This window comes from Phasianus colchicus, chromosome 5, assembly GCF_987193195.1.
Source record: "Phasianus colchicus chromosome 5, bPhaCol1.hap1.1, whole genome shotgun sequence".
In the NCBI taxonomy this organism is placed as follows: Eukaryota; Metazoa; Chordata; class Aves; order Galliformes; family Phasianidae; genus Phasianus; species Phasianus colchicus.
The window spans coordinates 23,876,700-23,900,583 of NC_143440.1; the positions used below are offsets into that span (position 1 = coordinate 23,876,700).

General features: G+C 37.7%; 1 protein-coding gene across 21 annotated transcripts in view; it reads left to right on the forward strand.

Moving 5' to 3' along the window:
- CELF1 (CUGBP Elav-like family member 1) overlaps positions 1 to 23,884 on the forward strand; it is a 53,586-nt gene that overhangs the window by 20,252 nt on the left and 9,450 nt on the right. For 5 of the 21 annotated variants that reach the window (XM_090140864.1, XM_090140858.1, XM_031593392.2 and 2 more), the window contains 11 exons: positions 7,471 to 7,658; positions 8,245 to 8,327; positions 8,711 to 8,759; positions 10,535 to 10,669; positions 10,836 to 10,915; positions 11,261 to 11,422; positions 12,728 to 12,809; positions 15,637 to 15,765; positions 20,905 to 21,018; positions 21,191 to 21,376; positions 22,346 to 22,489. In XM_090140864.1, coding sequence (XP_089996990.1) covers positions 7,481 to 7,658; positions 8,245 to 8,327; positions 8,711 to 8,759; positions 10,535 to 10,669; positions 10,836 to 10,915; positions 11,261 to 11,422; positions 12,728 to 12,809; positions 15,637 to 15,765; positions 20,905 to 21,018; positions 21,191 to 21,376; positions 22,346 to 22,489 — 1,342 coding nt within the window. In that variant the 5' untranslated portion in view covers positions 7,471 to 7,480. Of the gene's footprint in view, positions 1 to 4,658; positions 5,267 to 7,470; positions 7,659 to 8,244; positions 8,328 to 8,710; positions 8,760 to 10,534; positions 10,670 to 10,835; positions 10,916 to 11,260; positions 11,423 to 12,727; positions 12,810 to 15,636; positions 15,766 to 20,904; positions 21,019 to 21,190; positions 21,377 to 22,345; positions 22,490 to 23,884 lie in introns of those variants that run through there. The other 16 variants (XM_090140867.1, XM_090140863.1, XM_090140865.1 and 13 more) reach the window with 13 other exon arrangements.

Here is a 23,884-nt window from a genome sequence, read left to right on the forward strand (position 1 = left end):
TGGCCTGTCAGACAGCCCAGCGTTGCAGGCATCTCCGCTTCTGCCCTCTATATTGCCTGGACACATGCAGCACAGGGAACAAACAGGAGCAATTGGATGTCTGTGTGTGGTCTGTGCTTCAATTCAGAGTTGTTTTAATTGATTGACAAAAAATAATAAATTTCTGCCACGGAGAACTGAGCTCTTTAGTTGCTTCCTTTTAAAGGAAACAGTGCACAAGGTTTATGCCATCATTCTTTCCTGAAAACTTTTGAATCCACTGTTCATTTTCTAAAAATGGCAGAGCAGTAAATGCCTCAAGGCACTGAATTCATAATAAATCCACATGAAATGAATGTGATATTGCTTCGAGTAAGTCAAAATAAAACATTCAGCTCCTTCTCTTTCCAAACAGTGTGTCAATAGCTCTGAAGTAGTCTTGCTGTAGTCTGCAAAGGTAAGCAAGAAGAAGACACCGAAGGCTCTTGAATTTCATTGGATTTATTGTAAGGCAGTAAGATACATCTGTAGGAACAGCTTTCTCTTTTAGTTCTGATTGTGAATGTCTTGCCATATTTATAGTAAGGGTCAACTCTATAGTGCTTAGGTTTATTGTCTAGAAGGCAATATTCTCAGTTCTTTATGTCCTAGGAAAGCATGGCTGTATCCCAATTGGCTTGTTCTGACATCTGGAAAAAGGAGCTAAGGGATCTCTCTTGAATTTTTACATGAGGTCTGTACAGAGCTGAGAAAATGGAGCCTTCTCTTTTATCACAGTTCACAATCCCCAGTGCTTCTCTGAAAAAGTGTCTTCAAGTGATAGGACCTTTTTGACCAGCCTGATTCAGAACTTCTTTGTACAACAGATTTCTACAGATGTTCTGTTTGGCTGTATCAGACTTGTAATTATAGCTGCCATAGAGAGGCAGTAATTTGGAGATTTTTAACCTGAGCAATGTCTTCAGCATCTATTTTCATGTTAGGGGTTTGTAGTGTATGTGTTAATCATAGAATCATAGAATGGCCTGGGTTGAAAGGTACCGTAGTGATCATCTAGTTTCAACCTCCCTGCTATGTGCAGGGTTGCCAACCACTGGTTCAGGTTGCACAGAGACACATCCAGCCTGGGTTAATTTAGATAAAAAATTGTGTCTAAGGAACTTGAGAATTGCCACACTGAACTGCAGCAGAGTACAGCCTAGCTTGATGTTTTGATTCTGATAATACTTAGTACCAGGCGCCTTAGACAAATGGTTTAAAATCTCAGTAGTGATTTAATTAATCTGTTACTAAAAGAGAGGTTACTTAGTTGTTCTTTCCTAATGATAGCTATAAGATGATAGTTCTTATGTGTAGTGTTCTGATGCGTGTAATCTAGTGGTGATCGGTTTAAAAACAAAACAAATGAAACCAACAAAAAACCAACCCAGCACAACCTAATAAAAATGGCAGCTAAGCTTATGCTTTTCTTTTTTGCATGGGTAGAGAGAGCATCTTCCTGTAAGGCAGAGCAATAGGTAGCTTGTTGCTGCTTCTGCTGGCGGACCTAGAAGTCCTGGGGGTTTGTCAGGCAAGCAAGAGCTCAGAAATCATTCTATGAAAATATTAGAAAATGATTTTCAGTTAATTTGCACTGTAGGCAACCCAAAGCTTCATGTATTTTAATGGTAAATTCAACATTCTCAATGTATAAAATTTCAGTACTTGCAGTGAATAACTGTTGTGGAGATTGGCAGAAGCAGAAACTGCAGTTTTGGCAATACCTATTGAGGGGTGGGGAGACGTTTCATTTTCACGTAAGCAGAAAACATTTGATCACTGCTTACATGATCAACAGTGAAACAAGAAAATATTGACAAGCAGTTACTGTATTTTGATGCATACAAGCTAGGTTTTATCTGTTGAAAAACAAAACTGCAATTCAGCAGCACTGTAGGGATCTGGATATGCACAGATAATACAAGGGGAAGTTTATTCTAGGACCTGTCTCCTTCAAAGCTTCACAGTGTCTGATTTCCCTATAGCCTGCATCCTTTCCCATAGTTTGCTGTCACCATCCCAGTCGTTCCTCAGCTTCAGAGCTGTGTATGTTGTTTGAGGTTCAGATTGTGTAAAATAAAAGATGGTATTATCTTTAGCTTTCAGAGTTAATTGCTCATTGAAGTGAATGAGGCTTTCTTAGCGAAAGAAATTACTACATGGAGCTTTGTTTTTTTGTTTTAAGTTTTTTTGCCCAAAGATGCAGTGTAATTCTGCAAGCATAAAAACAAAAGCAAAATGTTTGGCATTTATGCCTTGTGGTCTGAGGGTTCTATATGGGTGATATATTTTGCAGTACAGTCTAGGGCTTCAGAAATGCAAAAAAAGTGAGATGTAGAACACACAGGACTTTTGTGTTCATACTGTCAGGTTAGCACCACATTTAAATGTGCAGCTACAGTCCATAGAGCTTGGAATTTCAGACATTGTTCCTATTATCCTTTGAATAGAAACAGTAAAAGAATGGGCCTGGAAGCCAGCAGGAATTTGACATCTGAGCAAAAAATACGTGCATTTAGCTCTGTATGTCTTCTTTTTTTGTGAGCAACGGCTGGGATAACTTTCATGTTTTTATAATTCCAAAGAAATAGCTTCATTTAATTCTTCCAGTTTCTATGCAGTAGTGAAATAAGATTTTTTTTGTACTCTTTGATACTTTTACAAGCAAAGTCCAAAGGAATTCTAATCTCATCAAGTTCATGCCTTCGACTAAATAATGTTTGAACAAACCTGTTCTCTGTACTGCTGCTTTTTCACTGAAACCACCAGTTACTGCAGAATTGTGCTATTTTGAGTCGTGGGTATTTGGCTAATGCACCTTCAGGTATTTATCCACCATTCTAGTATTGATTTTTCCTTTTCTGCAAATTGTCCGTAACAGCATGTGAAATATTCTTGGCACTGTTGTTTATTGACTGAAGTGAGCATATCACAGGAGAAATGAGAGTAAGTATAAGAAGCATTAGAAATTAACGTATAGCGGGATAATTGCACAAAACCAGTGTTTTAATTCTCAAAGCCAGTAGATTGAACTTGACATGGACTGTAACAGTGTGACAGTGAAGGGTTTGGGAGCTTCTCTGCCTGTAATCCATCTTAATGGAGGAAGCAAAAAGCTCTCGATTTTGAGGAGCAGAGAGATGAGGAAAATGGTGAGGGTAGAAGCAAATCATAATGACTTAGTGATTTTCTTCAGTAAACTAATCAATCTCAGTAACATTTTTGTAACCCATTTTCTAGAGCATCGCTTACCAGCATCATCTATTATTGAACCTGTGATGAACACGGCTGCTGGAGTATTTTACCGGCTGCTTAAGAAAGCAAAAGATGATAGAAGGTGTTCTGTTCCTTAGTAAGGCTAGAATTTGTAATGTTGAGCTACAAAATTACACAAACAGTGGAGAGAACCCCACTACATCTTCCGCTGTTCTTAGAATGTAAATCCAAAATGTTTCTCTTTATGGACTTTTTTTCAAACAGTCCCACAAAGCGGACTCCAGGCTGAATCCAACATTTGAAAGTAATGCGTTTTATACAGCATGATGTTTTTCAAGAAGGAGGCCTGTGAGATGTGTCTGAAGGAAGATGCCAGCTGTTTACTGAAAGCTAATAAGTTGACCAGTGTTCCATAGTGCCTGCTTACGCGTTTGTAGGAGCGGTGCATTTTCCATGTAGCAAGAGCACGTGTGAAGTAGTTGCTGCTGAACATCTACTATGTGTGATAAATTCACACCTTCTTTTATTTTGCAGTGATGTGCTTATGCCTCTGTATTAACAGGTCCAGCTCTTTTTAATAGAGATTTTAAATAAATCTCTGCAGGCGAAAGATGAAAAATGGTCTTTTTCCGGAGATTAGAAATAGTTATTAATGTAAAAAAAAATAATAGGCATACTGTAATTTTGCGGGCATAAACAAAGCCATGTACACTGGCTGTTCTTAAATAACTACAGGTACATGTTGCAGTCCTTAACAGATGAGAAAAATGTTCACAACTGCCCCAGTATGCGTTCTGTGATGCTCCAAGAGTTTATTATGTGGTTGTATTAGAGGTATACATTATGCTTATCTGGATTCATACTGGACTTGAACTAATTGTCTGGTGCTCAGACACACCCAGCTGGCTCTGTAGCACGCTCTGCAATCAAATATTCCTCGCATATCTCACAACGCATTCAGTATTATCGAGATTATCTCCCCATTAGTTGAAATACTGGAGGCTTAGCAGGAGGTCTGTGTTACATGTACAAATATACCTCACAGTTAGCTGATGAAACACGTTATTCCTGTTTTATCGATGAAGAAGCTGTGGTTTTCAAAGGTTATACAACAGTTTTCAACAAATTACTACCAGGATCAGTACAAAAACAAAAATGGTATGACCACCAGGTGCATATTTTTCCCTTTCTTTATCTTTTGTAGGCTCTGTTTGTCTCTGGAATTAGAGGCATGATGCGCAAAGTGTTCTTTACAAAACAATATATGTTTTGCTTGTCTAAAGAGGATTAAGTAGCTGTTGATGGGCTGTGATTATTATGGATTTTCTTGAGCAACCAAATTTCCTCAGTTCTAATTTCTTTGATAGATTCAGATTTGTCTCCATGTAAGTAAGGAGTGCCAAAAATAGCACAAGGTGGAAAGAGTGAGATTGTCAATCTGACACTGAAAAGGTTTATGCTGAAGGAACCTTTTGATTACACACAAGTTGTCTGCCTTAATACTGGTGATGTGGGGAACTGGCTGTGTCTGAGTGTCTTGGACTGCCATTTTGGGATGCAAGGAGTTAGTTGGGGGTGGAAAAACTGGAGTTTGTATTCTTTCTGCTCTGTTACCCATTGCTATCTTCATGGATCTGACACTCTGTTTATCTGACAGTGTGCTCAGTACTGCTTCGCCAGGGAAAATTGCACAAAACAAGCCCAGTGCATCAGCATTTTCATTGTGTATTGAGCTGAGCCTCCCTTCACATGGTCACATCCCCTTTTTAATCTGGGATTCCATGTCCCTTTCCCAGTCCAACCTGTTTCTGTGGCGTCTATTGCTGGTCTCCCTGAGCTTCTGTTTCTGTGGTTTGAGTGTTTTTTGTGTGCCTGAGTGTTAAGGACTTTTGGAAGTGGTGTTGTTGAGGGGTTAGGCTATACACTGAGTTAGTGTTAGTAGTTTGTGACAGACTGAGGTGATGGCTGCGTTCAAGTTGGATTTTCTTCCAGAGATGATGGTGGACCATTGCTCCTTGAATGCTAGCCCTGTGTAAGTATTGTGTGTTCATGTCTAAGCTTGTAACCGAAGTGATAGTTGGAATTGCTGCCTCTGGAGCCACTGCTATCTAATATGTTCCCTTTGTGATGGTGGGAAAAGAGGAATAGGAGGATCTGGAGGTCTGAAGTTTGTGGAGAAACCATACTGGGCATTAAGAGTCAATACTGGGTGCTGGATGAGGGGGGAGGGATTAAAAGAAAAAAAACACAAAACACAGCAACTTGTTTTTTAGGATAAGGGGTGAGGAGGAATAAAGCTATTTGGTTGTACTGTTTACAGTAGGCAAAAGGTGCTGATATTATAGAATCAGTTATTAAAATGTGTTGTTGGGTGAACATTTCCGTTTCTCTCCCGTTGATGACTCCAGATTCTACCTTTTAATTAGGAATGAAACATTCCTTGAAATACTCTTCAAGTCTCATGAAAGTTGCTTGGTTTACAGGAGGTGGGCTGTGCTCTTGAAACTGTTCATGGGAAAGAATTCAGGGCTGAAAATTATTATTTAAGGAGGTTAAGTGATTTCCAGTTCTCAATTGGATTCAAAAAGCATGGAATCTACATCTTTGCATACGGTATTCTTTACCTTGGATATTTGAAGAGATGCTGGCCCTTTGAGTGGAAAGGTTGGAAAAGGTTGAGTAAAGGAATTTGTGATTATTCCTATCCCCCCTGGTAAGAAGTTCCTGAGGTCTGTTGATACTGTTAGGAAATTATGGCAGCAGCTCTTTATCAGGCTCTGTACAGCAGAATATTGAGAGGAAAAAATAACTAAACATTGCCTGCTTTTCAGTTTTGGTTTTTTTTTGAGAAGTCTATTGAGGGAGGAGTCTGAAGGTGAGCAATGGAACACTATGTACTGTTAATAAACCACTGAAAAATAATCTTTAAAAGGGGAAAAAGGCAGAAGTGAAAGGAGCTGAGTACCCTGGAAGATGGGCACTTGTATTCTTCAACAAAGGGTTTGGGGGCCAGCAGGGAATCACTGCATGGTTACTGTTGTCCTCCCCATGTCCCTTCTAGATTATGCTGGAGTTGGTCAGCGATTTTAGCTTGCTAATCACTATAGCTGCAATGGAATAGCTGCCATTACAGGCAGTCTTTCACAGAGGTAGATCCTGTGGTATACCAGACTGACTACCAAAAACAAGACCTTACATTGTACTCAGCAGGCAATGAGGAGTCAATACTGAAAGCAGCATATGGCTTGCAACTAGCTGAATGGGGTACAATGCAGTTTATTATCATGCCATAAATAATATTCATATGGCTAGTAGTGCCTTATTCATACAGGTAGTGCCTTGAAGCCTTTTGTGGAACCCCACAGAATCACAGAATGGCCAGGGTTGGAAGGGACCTCGTGATCATGAATCTCCAATCCCCTTGCCACATTCAGGGAACCCCATACTCAGAACTTCTGTGTTGTAGTCTAATAAATGTCTCTTCCTCTGTTTTAGCAGCCTACTGTTAGTCAGCTTGATTTACTTTGAAACTAAGATTATCCAGGCCCAACCTTTTCATCTGCACTGTCAGCCTGTTTGGGTTTTCTTTTGTCAAGTGTTGTCCAAAGCTGCCTAGTTTCACAAAGCTGCTGTGTTGAAAACCTTTAATGAGACTTCTCATCAGTTCAGTTGTATCTTTTCTGTTTTTTTTTTTTCTGTTACTTATTCACTCTGAGAAACAGTTACAGATAGTCATGCTTAAGCATACAAAAAATATCCTCTAGCTTTCCTTAGTTATTAATGATTAGAGTAGGTTGTGGGTCAGCTGAGTTTAGGTTTCTTTCCTATATGGTATCTTCTGTAAAATGGTACAGAATTGAACTAATATTTTTCCAGTCATCCCTACAGATGTGAAAAGCACGTGAAAAATAGATGTTGACTACATTATAAGAGCAAACACTAGGTGAAGTTTTAAACAACCATGTAAAGAGAGTACTTGGTTTCCAAATATGTTGCTTGCCAGTGAATGCGAGTAATAGTAATTTTTCTGAATGTGTAATTGTGTGTATATATATTATTATTTGCATTCACAGGCAAGCAACGTACATATCTATGTATATGGCATATACATGTAAATGCATGCATTGATGTAAAAAATGTTTTTAAACTTGCTGTAGGCATATTGCTTCAAACTGCAACAACATCTAGAATTTGTGGCAAGCTAAGTAACAGAAATTCCTTTTTGAATTTTTGTAGCTCAAAGAAAATGAATGGTACACTGGATCACCCAGATCAACCTGATCTAGATGCTATCAAGATGTTTGTGGGTCAGGTCCCACGGAGCTGGTGTGAGAAAGATTTAAGAGAACTCTTTGAACAGTATGGTGCTGTCTATGAAATCAATGTCTTGCGAGACAGGAGCCAGAACCCTCCTCAAAGCAAAGGTGAGAACTGTACTTCTCATATTAGACTTGAGCTCTCTGCTGCTTTTACACCGTTTCAGTTTTACATGTTTGTTTGGGGATGTATGAAGAGTATAGATTATGAGTGCTGAGCAGAGCATCTAATAAACAAATATTGTTTTGCTCCAGAGCATTGCTATAATGTTATGATATGGCCAAAATGTTGCTAGAAGTGTCGCTGTTTCAAATAACATACAAAATTTGATGTAAGTAGTTGCTGTGTACCCGGATTTGCAATTCAGAAACATGCAGTATTGTATTGCCACTGAAACTAGGTGAAAGTTCTGGATACAACCAAATAATTGAGTTTAGAAACTGAAGTAGCCAAGAGTTTTTTGCTAGATGTGTCTAAGTGATTGTTTTAGTGCTATGCTGGTAGTATTGAGTCAGTTCAGAATGTTTTAATTAGATTTAGGAATGTTTTTCTCAACAGTTACTATCAGTGATACCTACCTATTTTTTAACTTTTGCTTGTCATTGGATGAGTAGAAGTGGGACATGTAATTTCTCTGCAGCATGTCAAGATTCGTAGCGTTCTTCCTTGGTTAGCGTTTTGTTTCAATTGCAGGGTGCTGTTTTGTTACATTTTATACCCGTAAAGCTGCACTAGAAGCACAGAATGCTCTTCACAACATGAAGATTCTCCCAGGGGTAAGAGAAGAGACACATTCCCTTCACAGCTCTGTCTTGTCTTTCTGATTTTTGATGCCACTCATATAAAAATATACATTATCTTGCTCTGAAGTCCTGTTTTAAGGGAACTATTAGAATGAGAAAGATCACAAAATTGGAACGATAATAGATATGGTAGTGAAGTGGGTGGACAGGTCTCCTGTAATAATGCTTTCTTGGGAAGAATGATGGTATATAATTAGGAAAAGATTTTTCTTCCAGATGCTTCTATATTGTTATTTATGCCCTTCTGTAGTGGCAGTATAGGCTACAAAGTCATACATTCACCATTGTTTTGGGAATGTATTTCATCTAGCATATAGTGAATGCATTTATGATTAAATAATCTGTTTGCATTTCAGATGCACCATCCTATCCAGATGAAACCAGCTGATAGTGAAAAGAATAATGGTAAGCTTTACTAAAATCTGAATTTTGTGGCATCATTTATTCCAACTGGGAAACTTCAAGATTTTCCTTGGGTTGAACAGCTTCTGACAAAGTCATCTTGCACTGGCGTTTGGGTTTAATTATTTTTTAAACAAATGTTTTGAATACACTAGGCAGCATAAGTGAGGTCTCTAGAATTTCATGAGTAAGTATCTACCGCTGTTGCTGTTTGCTGGAAAAACCATGATGTTGGTTAGGGAAACATCCAGCGAGTTCTTGGTTGAACTAAGGTGGCTGAAATCTAGAAATGCTTTTCAGGTCTTAACTAATTTGAAGGCCTATTGTGGCTAGAGTGGGAGTCAACTTCATCTCCAGAAAAGAAAATACTGTGAATGTACTTCTGCAAACTTACCATTTCAGACATTTACATCTAGCATTGGGTAAAATGATCATTTATCCATGTGTGTATATATGAGTTTATTTATGCATACGCATATGCACGTACGTACACACACACAGATATGTGTGTTTCCTGGGAAAATAATGGAAAGGGGGAGGTGGAAAGGACTTAGTGGTGTTCTAGGGTGGCAGATCTGAGGTTATTGTATGAATTTTAGTAAAAGATGTAGATGAAAATATAAATATGAAGGCACCAGTTAAAAAATATTTTAACTTGCCGTTAATAAAAGGAATTCTGGTTCTCTTGAGCTAAAATTGACTACAGTAAGGATTTGAAAACAGCTTTATGCTCCAAGAGTTTGACAGTGAATTGTGTGCAACTTTAAAGATTTAATAATCAGTTGAACCCCTGCCAGCTGGAATGGCTTGGGATTTTTCCCTCCAACCCCAAGGAAGGCTCAGCAAATAAATTGCCTCTTACTGTGACACTAAATAGAAGACTTTTTTTTCGTCTTGAAGCTTCAAACTGTGCTGCAGCATTTGTCATAGTATAGTGCTGAATGTTTTATTTGCAAACTGTTTCATATGTCCAAATGGCATTCTGAGTATAATTTCCTCATTCACTTAAAAGTATTTAACAGGTGACAAGCATCTTCAAATCTATAGAATGAGAGGTATAAAGTTCTGATGTTAGTAGCCACAAACTGGCAGATGAAGATGAATGTTTGTCTCTGCACCATTTATCTTAAAGTAGTCCACACTGAAAGCTTTCCTTCAATTTTAATATATCTGCTAACATTGGCATTTGGAGGTAATATATGGTAATAGACAGCTCAGATTTGAGGTGACATTTTCATGCTTTTGGTAAAGATCTGCATGGATCAATATGAAACAGCTAAAAGCTTTTGCTTCCACTGTTGGCAAGAACATAAGGAAATAGGCAGAACTTAATTCACATGATTGACACAGTAGAGGGTAATCTAATAGTCTAGAAAGAAGCCTTCTGCAACTAACATGCTTGTTTAGATACAGTTGAGATGTGTTGGCTGTCTGGAATGAAGAGATGAAAAATGATGAAAATAGTCCAGTAAAATACATACAACTCTTCCTCACCAGGAAATGAATGTAGAAGGTACAGGGAAGTGCTGATATTTATTTATTTTCACATCTTGCAGCTCAGTAAAATGTAAAACAAGGATCCATATGGTTCACTGAGATGTCTAATATGAATCTTCTTAAAACAAAAAAGGTTCCATTGTTAGGAATCTGGTGATGAGCAGCTGGAATTCCCCGAATAAGAGGGGGAAGTAATTCTACAGTTGATAGAGAAAATTTGACAAAATAAGATCTAGTAGGTGCATACTTGCTGGTAATACTCTTATCCTTTGATTTCTTAGCAGTAGAAGATAGGAAGTTGTTTATTGGAATGATATCGAAGAAGTGCAATGAAAATGATATCCGAGTGATGTTTTCCCCCTTTGGGCAGATTGAAGAATGCAGGATATTACGGGGCCCAGATGGGCTGAGCCGAGGTAAGCAGGAACCTTTCTGGCTGTTCTCTACTGGATGCTGCTTTTTGCACCTCAGGGTGGCATTTCAACTATTCCTGTGATTTTTCCAATAGGCATTTCATTTCTTTATTTGTTCTAGAAATGTGTATATAGTGATGATTTGGTTCCTTTTGTGTCCTTTTTCCAGGTTGTGCATTTGTGACTTTTACAACAAGAGCCATGGCGCAAACAGCAATCAAAGCAATGCACCAAGCGCAAACCATGGAGGTAAGACAAGTTAGTGGATGTCAAGAGATGATGCAATTTGTCAGGCAGTCACTGTGGAGTTTGGGGAACTAGAGAGTGGAGAGAAGATGAGTATATAAATACTACTCCTGGGCTGTTATATTTGCTCTGCTTGTACTATTAGGATTCAAGATAGAAACCTCATCTGTAGAGAAAATATGAAAATATAAAGTAGAATAGAAAACAAATGAGATTTTGAACCTTTAATTAAATGCATTGTTTGATTGCATATGTTTGGGGAGGGTATCAAAAATGTTTCCAATGGCTGGTCTTAATGCAGTAGTTTTGTGATGGTATGTATGTAATTGTTTCAATTGCTATTTGCAGGGTTGCTCTTCTCCCATTGTGGTAAAATTTGCAGACACGCAGAAGGACAAAGAGCAGAAACGAATTGCTCAGCAACTCCAGCAACAAATGCAACAGATCAGTGCTGCCTCTGTCTGGGGAAACCTGGCTGGTCTCAACACGCTTGGACCGCAATACTTAGCAGTGAGTTTCTGACCTGGTTTCTTTTCATCTCTTCATAGCTTGATGTCTGATTGTCTTTTGGTGTTTGACGGATTCTGAAGGCTCCTTATAGACAGAAGTAGGGCTCTTATCCTCCATTTGGTGGATGAGGAATCTGAATTACAAGGAAATTGTCATTTACTGAAAGCTAGTCAGGAGACGTTTAAGTGAGTATTTCAGCCCCAGTTTCTGAAGTAGTAAGCACTGAAACTTTCCTATTGTGTGTAAAATAACGTTGTATAGGGAAGATTTTCCTCATGTTATGGGCTCTGTGTTTATCCATCTAAATACCCTTTCATGTCTTTTGTGACATAATGATAACATAATTCTTGTATTCTTCCATTGTTCCTCATACAGCATTTCTCTCATCCTCTTCCAGTGAAACATAGAATAGTGCTTGGCGCTGTGCAAATACAAAAGCTGATCAGATGCAGCTCACAGTGCACGATAAAAAAAAAACAAACCCACCAGTGAATAGAGAGAATCTGCTCTCTCTCTTACAACAGTGATGCAACAGAGTGCAGTCTGCTGTTTGTTTTTCATAAACTAATGTGCTCTAGGTTGTTAGAGTAGTTATGAGAACTGTTTTCATGCAGTGTTAAGATCCAGGAAGCAAAAAATGAAAACTTCATCTCATTCTTGGTATGGTGTACTATTGCAGTGGGGGTATTCTCTTACTACTGCTTAAGTTGGTAGATTAGAATTTTTTTTAAACAATACATAGGTAATGGTGAAAGGAATAGGAAATCTTCCTAAGTAACTTCCTAGCTAGGACTTGAAATTTCTTTAATGGGTACTGTGCTTAAGGGTTGTGAAGGAAATCCCCTCTCACATTGGCTCTTTGACTTCTGGCATGCCATTTGTCCTGTATGGGTGATGTCAGTTGTAAAGTCTGGCTTGAGATAGTATATCCTTGCAGGTGGCAGTCCTGCCTGAGGTACTTTGAAAAGGAGCTCTCTCTTATTACTGAGTCTCAGTACTGATTTGTCTTTGTGTATTAGATAGAAACTTTGCCTCAGCTAGTATATTGACTATGCTGAGTGTGAAAAGTGTTGTGCTATTGCTTTGGCTGCGATGTAGTGCATGGATAACACTGATTTTCACCATGATGGTGTTCTGGCTGTGCTTTATAAGAGGAATTTTTGATGTGCTTTGCTGTGATGTGGTGTGTGAGCAGTGGGAATTCCCTTTGTGACGGCACTCTGGCTGTGGTGTGATGCAGTTTCTCCCAGAAGCGGAGCCAGCCCTCACTCTCACTCTTGTTTTGTTTTTTGGTGTAATGTCTAGCTTTATTTGCAGCTCCTTCAGCAAACAGCAGCAGCCTCATCTGGGAACCTGAACACGTTGAGCAGCCTCCACCCAATGGGAGGTGAGTTTTTTCACCGGAAGATAAATTTGATACCAAAGAAAAGAGGAGGAGGGGGGTAGAGAAAGTAGCCAGAAGGCTGTAGACATATTGGATTGTAGTAAGTAGTATTTTGCTTACTGATCCTGTGGAATAATAGGAATCCTCTGCTACAAGTGTGGAAGTTCCCTCTTAATCTTAGTTAATCATTGTCCTGAAGGTAAGTTGTGGTATGCTGTTTACCTCTCTTACCTCTGGCATTTGAAATTATAATCTCTTATGGATACAAAAAAAAAAAAAAGAAAAAGCTGTATATATTCATTTTCATCAAAACAGATGCATATTTAAAACCCTGTATTTTGAAATAAGCACTAGTGCATGTGTTCCACTTACAATGAATTTTTTTAAGTCTCCTGTTTTAAATTCTTTATTTTTAAGTACTTCAGAGTTGCAAATGCAGTGTTGGTAGCACTTTAAACCAGTCCTTCATTCTGTTTCTTTAATTTCTGCGTTTGAGTTAGTTGATGACATTATTTTTATGATGGAGAAATACCAACTTAATAGATATGAGCCAGATTCCTAGCTGTAGACTACTGATCAAAATTTTCACCGAGTACAGATGTATGTTTTATAAGTGAGCATATTTGAAGTAGCTTTAACTTATTTCTTCTTGAGCTATGAAGATAATCTTAAAGTTTCTGCTATTGGGCAGCAAATTAATTTTTCCTTTTCACCCTCATCAGGTTGGGAATAATAAGATTCCTGTTAGTAACTCATTCTAACCACATTCTCTAAATGCTTTTGCTGGTAGGGGAAAAAAAAAACATAGTTTTGGTTTTAGTACTGAATATTTAAAGCTTTTAAAATTGCTTCCTTGAGTTGTCTGGTAGTTAGCAATAGTCCATGCCCTGTTTGTGCAGACATTGACCATGAGCTATTAAGAAACATCTCTTTGTACATCTGACTTGTGTTGCTACACCCATCAGCTTTGTGATGGTGATGTATACAGATTTTGTTATGAGCATGATGCCAGTTTTTCCCTTTTGCTTATGTATGAAGGCACATAGTAGAAAAGGAGAAAAACTAAAAGCAGTTCATCTTTGTTGTTACCAAAGGGCTGCTGAGGGGGCCTAGCTAAAAGAAACTGCATGTGGAGTTTTCAGAGCAATTCTGTCTTCACCATTTAAAAAACACCTTAAAAACTGAGAACATAGGTATATAAGTAGCATGTTGCATGGTGTCTTGAATTTTCCAAGGCTGTTGTTCTACCCAGGGAGAATTTTATTTTCAAAGCTCTGTTAATATCTCAATTGCATTTCTTGACATTGATAGAAAAATTAGCAGGTAATTAGATTCCAGTCTGCATTGGGCTCTATAGACAAAATTTAATCTTGACCCTATTGGAAAGCAGAAGGAAAAACAATGTGATGGCAAGAGAACAGGTGCAGTGTGTACATGCCAAACTGCTTCAGAAAGGAAGCAAGCTGCTCTGTTCTTCACTAGCTGTTGCACTTGAGATTTTAACCCTCTGTACCACAGTAACAATGACAATAAAACTAAGGTTTTAACTTAATATTTTTGTTAGAATTGCCATCTTAGAGAATATAAACAAAGTCAGGCTCCTTTTGTTTTGAGCACTGAATAGAATGAAAGATACGGACCCAGTCAGAAAGTTAAAACAATTTGAGATTAAAAAATAAAAAAGCTGAAGGTAGCATAAGCCACTAAGAAGATAAACAGTTTATTCTGCATTGCCATTCACATCCTTATGTTGTCTGTTTGCATCCTTATTTGAAAAGCTGAGATTTTGACACATGTACATTGTCACCAAGTACTTATGAAGCATCTGAAAGACAAGGAACCACATCGACAAAGTCATGTGAAAAGAGGAGAAATTTGTTAAGATAAACAAATGTGGAGATGTGAAAGGGAAGAGGAAGAGGAAGAAATAGAAGAATTGAGCTAGCTAACTGAAGGATGGTTGAAATACAGGAGTCTTTAGAACAGAATCAGTATGAATGATAATACAGTGACAAGGAAAGATGGCAAATTAGTGTCAATACTGACTGAATCATTTAATTCATAAATTATAACTCAAAATGAAGGTGAGTCAGATATGTAAACGACCGATAAAAGTTAATCAACACATCTTCCTCTCACTTGAGTATTCCTGGCTTATTACCCACAACATGCTTAATGTTTTCTATTTTCTTTACCACTTTTGTTTGACCGGCTGACTAGTCTGTGTATATAGTGGTTGATCTCGTGGTTAGGAGTTGCCACTTAACCTTATCTCACAGTTGACTGCTGCTTCTTGGCTGCCAAGGAAGCCAGACAAAGCAAGTTGATGTTCAGCTGATGACAGGTTAAAGGTATGACATTGGCCACTGTGTTATATAGATCTTCTTAAAATAATTCTGCAATTGTTACTGTTCCCAAAGAGAGTAAAGGGATATAAGATGAGAAGAGGTTATTAGCCTGATGTCTAGACAAGTTCTCTGGCTCGTAGATCAACTCCATCAGACCCTGGCTTAATTCTCCATAGCAGTTAAAATCTCTATGCTTTTGTGACTGAACATAACACTGCTTGAAAATGCCTGTGCTCTGGAATCTGCATCTGAGATCGTGGTCTTTTAAGGAGAATCATCATTATTTTCAAAATATGTTCCTTTTTAGTTCTAACAAAGAATCACAAGGTTGAATAGATCAGTAACTAGTACTGAAGTCTGATGTTCTTAAGCTCCTTCCCATTACTGTCTACCCTATTGTGAGGTTTTGAGGCTGATAGATCTTAGGCTTGGATGATGGTGGCTATTGTAGGAGAAACTGTACATTCTTCAATGTGTTGCAGGACTGAATGCGATGCAGTTACAGAACCTAGCTGCGCTAGCAGCTGCAGCCAGTGCAGCTCAGAATACACCAAGTGGCACCGCTGCGCTCACCTCCTCCAGCAGTCCCCTGAGTGTGCTCACCAGCTCAGGTAAGAGACTGCCTATGCCATAGTGTGTTATGACATGGGTTGCCTTGGGGAGTCATATCAGGATAGATGTAATCTATTTTGTCCATCTCTGTCACTGTTGTGTTGATAGAGACCTTTAATTGATGTCTTTAATGTCTTCAATAGATAGGAGTTCTACCTGCAGATTCACTGCCATTTGCTTAGGGTAGATATATCTTTGCCACCTGCAAAGGCTTTGCTATGTTTCTTCTTCCAAATGGCCAGTTTAATATAAAAAAGAGTTTTGAAATGGTCATGAAGCAGAAAGATAGGTGACTTCTTTCCAGTCATTTTTCTACAGTCTCACATTTAGTGCAGCTGTGAATTTAGGCAGATATTGCAGCTAATGTGCCCTGTTCTTGTGGACGTGGAGATAGAAGATGCTTTAAAAGTGAAGTAATACACTAGAAATGTCCACTTCATATTTCTTTGGCATTGGTGAAGAAAATATTACAACTGCCTCATAGGAGCAGAATACACAGATCTCTAGCACATGGAGGGGTATTCTGAACTGCCCCAGGTGGCTTTTTGTATTGCATAGCAGTGCCAAAGAACTAGACTAACAGATTATAAGAAACAGCTGTTTAGAAAACCATATGTCACTTGATCAGGAGTTAAACTGTGGGTGCTTTGTACAGTTTCTACTTACAGAAATTCCTGAGAGAGAACTCAACTCAGAGTATTCTGTTGTTACAGAGCTTTAAATAAAGGTCTGAAGTCCTTCAAGGTAAAACCTCAACATTTATCTTGACCAGTTATAGTATCCTATTCTATAATATTTCAAAACAAACAAAATTCCCACAGAGCTGAGGCTATAGAAGAACTGTATTTACAATCCATTACTACTGCTTTGGTATTGAGAAAGAATGGAAGTAAATGTGACTGAGAATTTCTACCATATTTCTTTGTGCAGTGGCAGAGCAGGAATTGTGAGGTTAATTGGTGCTTAGTTCTAAGCTTTTGTTTTTTGGTTTGTCATCTACTACCTGGAGCTGGCTTTTTCTATCTCTTGAGGTGGGGAACAGGACTGACAGGTTGTGAAGTTAAAATGCTGTACATGTTAGAGGCAGAATCAGCTTCTTAAAAGTGTAAAGCAAAAAGAACAAGAGCAGTGGAAACAGTAACAGAAAATTCTGACTGGCTGTAAAAGGGGAAAAAAAAAAAACTTGTGGTGAAAGTGATTAAGCAGGGGAATCAGATGCCAGAGGGGCTGTGGAATCTCCATTGTTTTAGAGATTCAGAATACTGTTGAAAAAGGCTGTGAATAGATCTCTCTAACTCAGAGATCAGAACAGCTTTGGGCTGAATAGGACTGTATAATCCATGAAGTTCCCTTCCAACTGAAATTATGCTATGATTCTATGACTCTTTGAGATTGCTTACTCCTCTATGTATTTTAGCTGTCCCACAGCTCTCTCCAGATGCCATTTCCTGAGGCTGAGGGTGAGGAGCAGCAGTCCAATTTCAATCACCAGCTGTCCTAAGCCTGAACAAGTTTCTGATGGCCAATCATATTCTTAAATTATTGTGCATCTACAATCAAGTAATCATAGTGTCATTTGAATTAATATTCTACACAGATAGAAGCTTGTGAAGAATAAACTAATCTAACATGTAGCAGTCAGTAAGCTCTTAAAACAGAATTTCAAGTATAGTTTAAAAGAGTAGAGTTTATCTTTCTTCAAAAAAAAATCTAAAAATAATTCTGGAGGGTATAATGGTCTATATGTAGTCACTTACCAATTAAAATCAGTTTAAGGGTTTTTCCTTATACACTTTACATTTAAAACTGTACTTATATGGAAAAGAAAGCCTTGATGTGCATACATACAGCATTTAGTCTCATGGTATTTCTCATAACTGCAAATCATGCTAGCTCTTCACTCTGAACTGTTGTCGCTTTTAAAACCATACTACTACATCTTTGATTAATACTTCTATGTGCATGCACACTGTTTGTATTTTCATAGAGCACTGTTAGACTCAGCATTCAGAGCATCCTTTCTAGACTGTGCCTAGACCTTAAAAACTCTAAATATAGCTGTTCAGTGCCATGTGTTAGTAAATGTCTTCCTTGTCTGTGTGGGACATATGGCAATATCTACTGTGATAACCTCTTAAACCTAACTACAGATGAGATGACTACCAGCTTGACTCCTGTCCATCTGTCATCCAAATGTCCACCTAATGCTTATTTGGCTATCTTTCCTGGATTGTCTTCAGATTGCATAAGTGGTGGAAAAATCCAGACAGCAATTATGAGGTGTTTCCTTTTGGTTTTCTTTTATCTGCACTGATACCTTTTGTGTGTTGGAGAAGTTGGAAGTCTACATGGTGCAATATCTTGACTAAATGTAGGTTCTGTGTCACTGTGATTGAACTCAGAAGTGTTAAGAATTCTTGTTATGCGTTCAACTTTGCAATAAAGCAGCTACCAAAGCTACCCTTTGGAACTGAATGTGCTGCTGCTGCATCCACCTATGGATAGTCCATATTAAAGAGGCTGAAGCCTTAGATTAAAAACTGCTGGTTTGTGAAAAGCATGCTAGATGACTGAACTGGAACAGACTTGCTCTCCTCTGGAAAGCATCGGGAAAATCCCTCCGTTTAACTCCGTAAGCTGGTTGTCCTAATTTTGTTATCTTTGCTAGCTATTCTTTACTACCTGTTAAAACTTGTTGAAAAACCCTCAGTCCTTTCAGTTAGTAAGCTTACATTTAGCTGTTTTAGCTAGGTGTAATTCAATACATTGTTTCAAGAATATTTAACTTTGGTAGCAAGCAAGAAGGAAGAAATGCAACAAGAGGAAGAAATAAAAAAAAAAAGAATTAGGAATGGACTAAAGCACATGTATAAACTTACATTGCTTTTCCATCCCTATTACTGTGGACTATTTTTCTAATCTAACATAATATATGAAAACTTGAAAAACAGAAGAAGAGAGAGTATGAATAGAGATGGAACTCCTTTTCTATTCAGAGCAACTAGAGAGTCTGTAAAATAGAGGTCTGGTGTTGGAGGAGGATACGGTAGAAGCCTAACAAATACATAGCTGGCATGAAATAGATGAATAGGGAAATGAATAAAGAGACTGGTTATTAGATGTTCTAAGGCAAGAATTGCAGGATATCAGGTGAAGTTTTTAGCTGCTTTTATTTCTTTGTGTGATGCATGCTTAAATGGCAGAACTCAGTGCCTCAGAACACAATAGTGTAAAAAAAAAGTGTTCAAAATGCAATGTAATTAATGAATGAAAATCATAACTTAAATACAAAGACATTGCCTTCAGCTGAACAGGTCTTAATGCTGCAGATTGCTGGAACTGTGCTTAGGAAGTATTGTTTTGTAATTGCTTTATATTTGCTCTATTACTCTTTAGTATGCCTTTAGTCACCATTACAACTGGAGTGCTGACTCACTACAGCAATTCTTGTATATACATGATAAAGAAAATACATTGCATTTTCTTGTTCTTATTTTCAGCAATGTTCATGTCTTAAAGCATTTCTTGTTTGCATAAGCAGATGTTTGTTAAGCCAACTAAACTAAAAATAAATGCGTTCATCTTTTTGCAGTGGTTTAGATGAATGTATTTAAAATCACAACCTTTTTAAAGTTGTAAAGGATCCATTCTGTCTTTACTTTGCTCTCAAGCCTTGGCATAATTCTTTCTGTCCCATACCACCACTTTTTTATTTCTCTTGAAATGGTGTTCTCATCTGTCAAATGAAGTGTCTGCTTGAATTATGGAGATTAGCAATGAAGTGCTGCAAAAAACAAGTGAAACTCTAAAATCAAGGCAGCTGTATTATTTATATATTGGCTTTCATTCAGCTAGCTGTGCTGTTTTTCTACTGACTTGAGAATTACTGTAACCTGTTCTCTGTACTTTTTACAGCATTTAAAATGTTACTGATAGTAAGATGAGAAGTGTCTCCTTTTCTTTGGAGTAAGCATCTTGAAATATTGTTTGGGGCATTTTGATTTCTGATACAAAGAATGTTTGTCTAAAACTTTCCCCAGAGCAAGCTTGTCCCTTTCTCTGTCAGTACAAAAACTCAACTGCATATAGAGTGCAGCTCCCTGGGTTCTTTTGCAGCTTTTGTTAGGTACAAGAGCACACTTTTGCCCTGGCTTGTTAGATGAGTTTGCCGCATTCTATTTAGTTACAACATTCCATGTTCCATGCCAGCAGAGATGTGGTGCCACCTATATAAAATGATGAATATGAAATGTAGGTAAATCCACTTGAAAGATGTGAACAATTCTTTTCAAAGTTTTAATGGATACAGTACAGTGAGAATTACAAAAATGAGAGGGAAAGTGCCTGAATTTCTGTTCTTCTGTTACCCACTTGATGTGACGTAAATTCCTCTTGGAAGACTACAAGATGCCTCTGCGGCACCAGCTTTCAGTTTTAACTGTTACAGAATGTGGCAGGAAATTTCAGCCATCAATCTGCTTGGGACTGTATCTGTAGACATTGGTTGCTGAGGTAAAAATGGCTGAAGGCGTTAGTGGTGCAGTCAGTAGAGGATACACTGTATTTTAGATTTTTGTTCCAATCCTTTTCTTGGCCATAGTCTGAGCTGCTGCAGAATAATTTTTAATGGAAAATTGTTTCATGTGTCTGGGCATTTGCTGTTCCTGCTTTGGCTGTATTGGAAAACCATATGTTCAATTTGACTGGAGCTTTCTTTCATGTTGCTACTATCTGTGTTTTTGATCATCTTCACCTTGTATGGTGTTTCAAGGATTCGTGTTAATATGTAGCAGATCTTAGCAATTCTGGCTGCAATAATTGGTATTGCTGCTAGTCACTTTGATTGAGATACAAAGTGTAGATGTCACTCATAAATTGGTTGAATCTCAGATGTCTTACATGTCATTAAATTGTTACCGCTGCAAAAAATAGATGTTATAATGCAGAAAGTTTTAAAAACGCGAAGAGTTTTGGTACGAGATCAATCAAGTTTTATGTGCTTGAAATGTTTTTGACAGTCTATTCTGTTGCCTTGATTTGTTCTGTACTAGCTGTTCCTACAAAAATGATTTAATGGAGAAGCTGAATTATCACAATAAAAAGGTATTGTTTGAAATTTAATTATCTTATTTTAATAGCAGGTTCCTCACCTAGCTCCAGTAGCAGCTCCTCTGTTAATCCCATGGCTTCTCTTGGAGCATTGCAGACACTGGCAGGGGCTACAGCAGGCCTGAATGTTAGCTCTCTAGCAGGTAAGCTGTGCGTTGTGGTGGACTGGGGGAATAGCAGGTTATCATTCCTCAAGCTGTGTTAATTTTGTTTTTCCTGCTCCTTGCTTTTTTATAGTAGTGCAGCATAATGAAAGATATTTGATCCAATTTAATGGCGGTACTCAGTCATCTTTACTTCTTCTTTCTTATACAGGCATGGCAGCTTTAAATGGAGGACTTGGCAGTGGTGGTCTTTCAAATGGGACAGGTAGCACAATGGAAGCTCTCACACAGGCTTATTCTGGAATCCAGCAATACGCTGCTGCTGCATTGCCCACACTCTATAACCAGAGTCTTTTAACACAGCAGAGTATTGGTGCAGCAGGAAGTCAAAAAGAAGGTAGGCAGAAAGTTGCAAGCAACTTCAGAGGAGTTTTCAGAAAGGCAAGCCTAGCCCTTGCAGCTACCTTATGTTGCAAAGCTTTAATTTGCTGACCTTGTTTAGAACAACAGTTATTGAATAAGCTGAAGGAAAGCCTGTGAGATCTCTCTACTAATCACTTTGTAAAGTTATTTTTATATAGATATTTTCTCCTAGTATTTAACTTGTCTCAAGTGTTTAGTAGTAGTACTCCTCCAGTTTCTTGGAGCAGTAGAGTGTATGGGTCTTCAGCCTAAAATATCATATTTTATCATATGATAATGATAAAATAATGATAATGATAAAAATATGATAATGATAAAATATCATAGAGAATCAACTGTGGTGTAGAGTGTTGTTTTCTTTGTTTTATTTTCTAATTTTGGTTTCTTGGTATTTCTAAATGTGATGTTCTTTGTCTTCCACCTCATTGTGCAGATCCTTAATGATCATTTCTTCAGTTTCTCTTCAATTCTCCACTCTGCAATTTCTGAATTAATGGAACATGGTATAAAATGAAAAATATAAGAGTAAGCTTTCAGCAGAATGTTGGGTGGTGTTTAGAAAATAATCTGTCAAATTACTTGTAATCTTATTTCTTACAGCTTCAGTTGAGATTTACCTTGTTTCGTTTGGCCAAATGAAACAAGATCAAGCTTATCGTTCAGTTTTTCTTACAGCTAAGATGTGTGAAACAGTCTTAGTACAGAGTGGAAATCACAAGCAAAGTTGGTGGAGAAAGAGCTAGAATTATGCAAATGATCAATCCTAGCAAAAGATCGAGTTGACTTATTCTTATAATCAAATACTCTGTAGAAGTGCATACAACAGATTTCATTGTTTTCTCTAGAAGATCCAGCTAGAATGGTCTTTCAACTCTTTTATTTTTTTCTATAATGCAGGCTTATGTTACCTGTTCTTTTTCTGAACTGATATTCTTGTTTGAAGGTCCAGAGGGAGCCAATCTGTTTATCTACCATCTCCCCCAGGAGTTTGGGGATCAGGATCTGCTGCAGATGTTTATGCCATTTGGAAATGTTGTCTCTGCCAAGGTTTTCATTGATAAGCAGACCAATCTAAGCAAGTGTTTTGGTACGTTGGGTCTAAGTGTTACCTGTAGATGCATGACTTCTTTCTAGTAATCTCTTTTTCCAATATATATTCCAGTTTAGCTTTTAGGTAAGTGATTTTTCCATATCTGTAAACTTAAACCTCAACTCTTCCAGCTGTGAACTGAATTTTCCTGATGTTCTTTGTAACTTCTTGTGGTTTCATGCTAATATGCCTCAAAATATATCATTAGGACCCAAGATAATTGACCGTTGGTGTTTACCATGATTAGAATTTGAACAGCTCCTGCTCTTCTTCTTGTCTGCCTTTTCAAGAACTCTTTACATTGCTGCATATATTGCTTAATACATTATCATTATGAATTCTTTCTAGTAATATTTTTATTATTGTTACTATTATAGCTACCATACATTATAAAAGGTTTGGGCTCTTGTGCCCTGTAAATGCTCAGAAGGCCATTTGTAAAGCTTCCTACTAATTCTGAGATTTTTGCAATTAAAGAGCTATTTCAACCATTATTCACTACCTAATTTTGTTTGCATTTCTTAGCCTAATTTTGTTCTGCCTATTGTGTGTTTAGATGGGAGACGCATTGGGGCAGGAATTTTATTTAAAAAAGAAAAAGTGAATCAACACATCATGTTATTGTTGCTATTCAAATAAATTATTTCCCATTGACTGCTGATGTCTGCATTGCCATGGGAGCAAAAGACATATCCTCCTTTAGCTTACGTAGCAGAAAACTGCACACGTGGACTGAAAGATTCATAGCTTCACTTTCTCCATAAAACAGCAGTGGGAGTAATTTTAGCATTTTTGTTGTACTGTAAACTCTGGTATAAGAGAGATGAACTTTTCTCTGTGGTTTTCAAAGCATTGTACTAATGTAATACCCTGTGGCTTTTTAGTATTTAGTAGTCCAAAGGTTGCAGATAAGCTGGTGCCTTCTGAAAGTACAAAACTTTCTGTAAAAAAGTACTGGTACAAGTATCACACTACTGTGACAGCCTCTTCACTGACTTAATCCCATAATGCTAACATCATATAATCAGGGAATCATTCAGGTTGGAAAAGATCTTTAAGAAGTCTACCCATCACCTAACACAGTCATGTCCACCACTAAATCATGTCCCTAAGCACCATGTGCTTCAGTTTTGTCTCTTTACAGAACTTAACATTTTCTGGGTTTGATTTTCTTCCAGGTGGAAGTTTTTATTAAAAAAAAAAAAGCACTGGTACTTCTTTTCGTGTTGGAATTCTAGAAAATACTGATTTAATTTCCTGAGTTTTGTATATCTTTTACCCAAAATTCAGTATATCAAAAAACAATACATTGTCAGAGAGCTCTAAGTAAGAGATTTTTATGAATATTCTAACCAGCTATCAGTTCTTGAAAATTGCATTTCATGAAAGCCT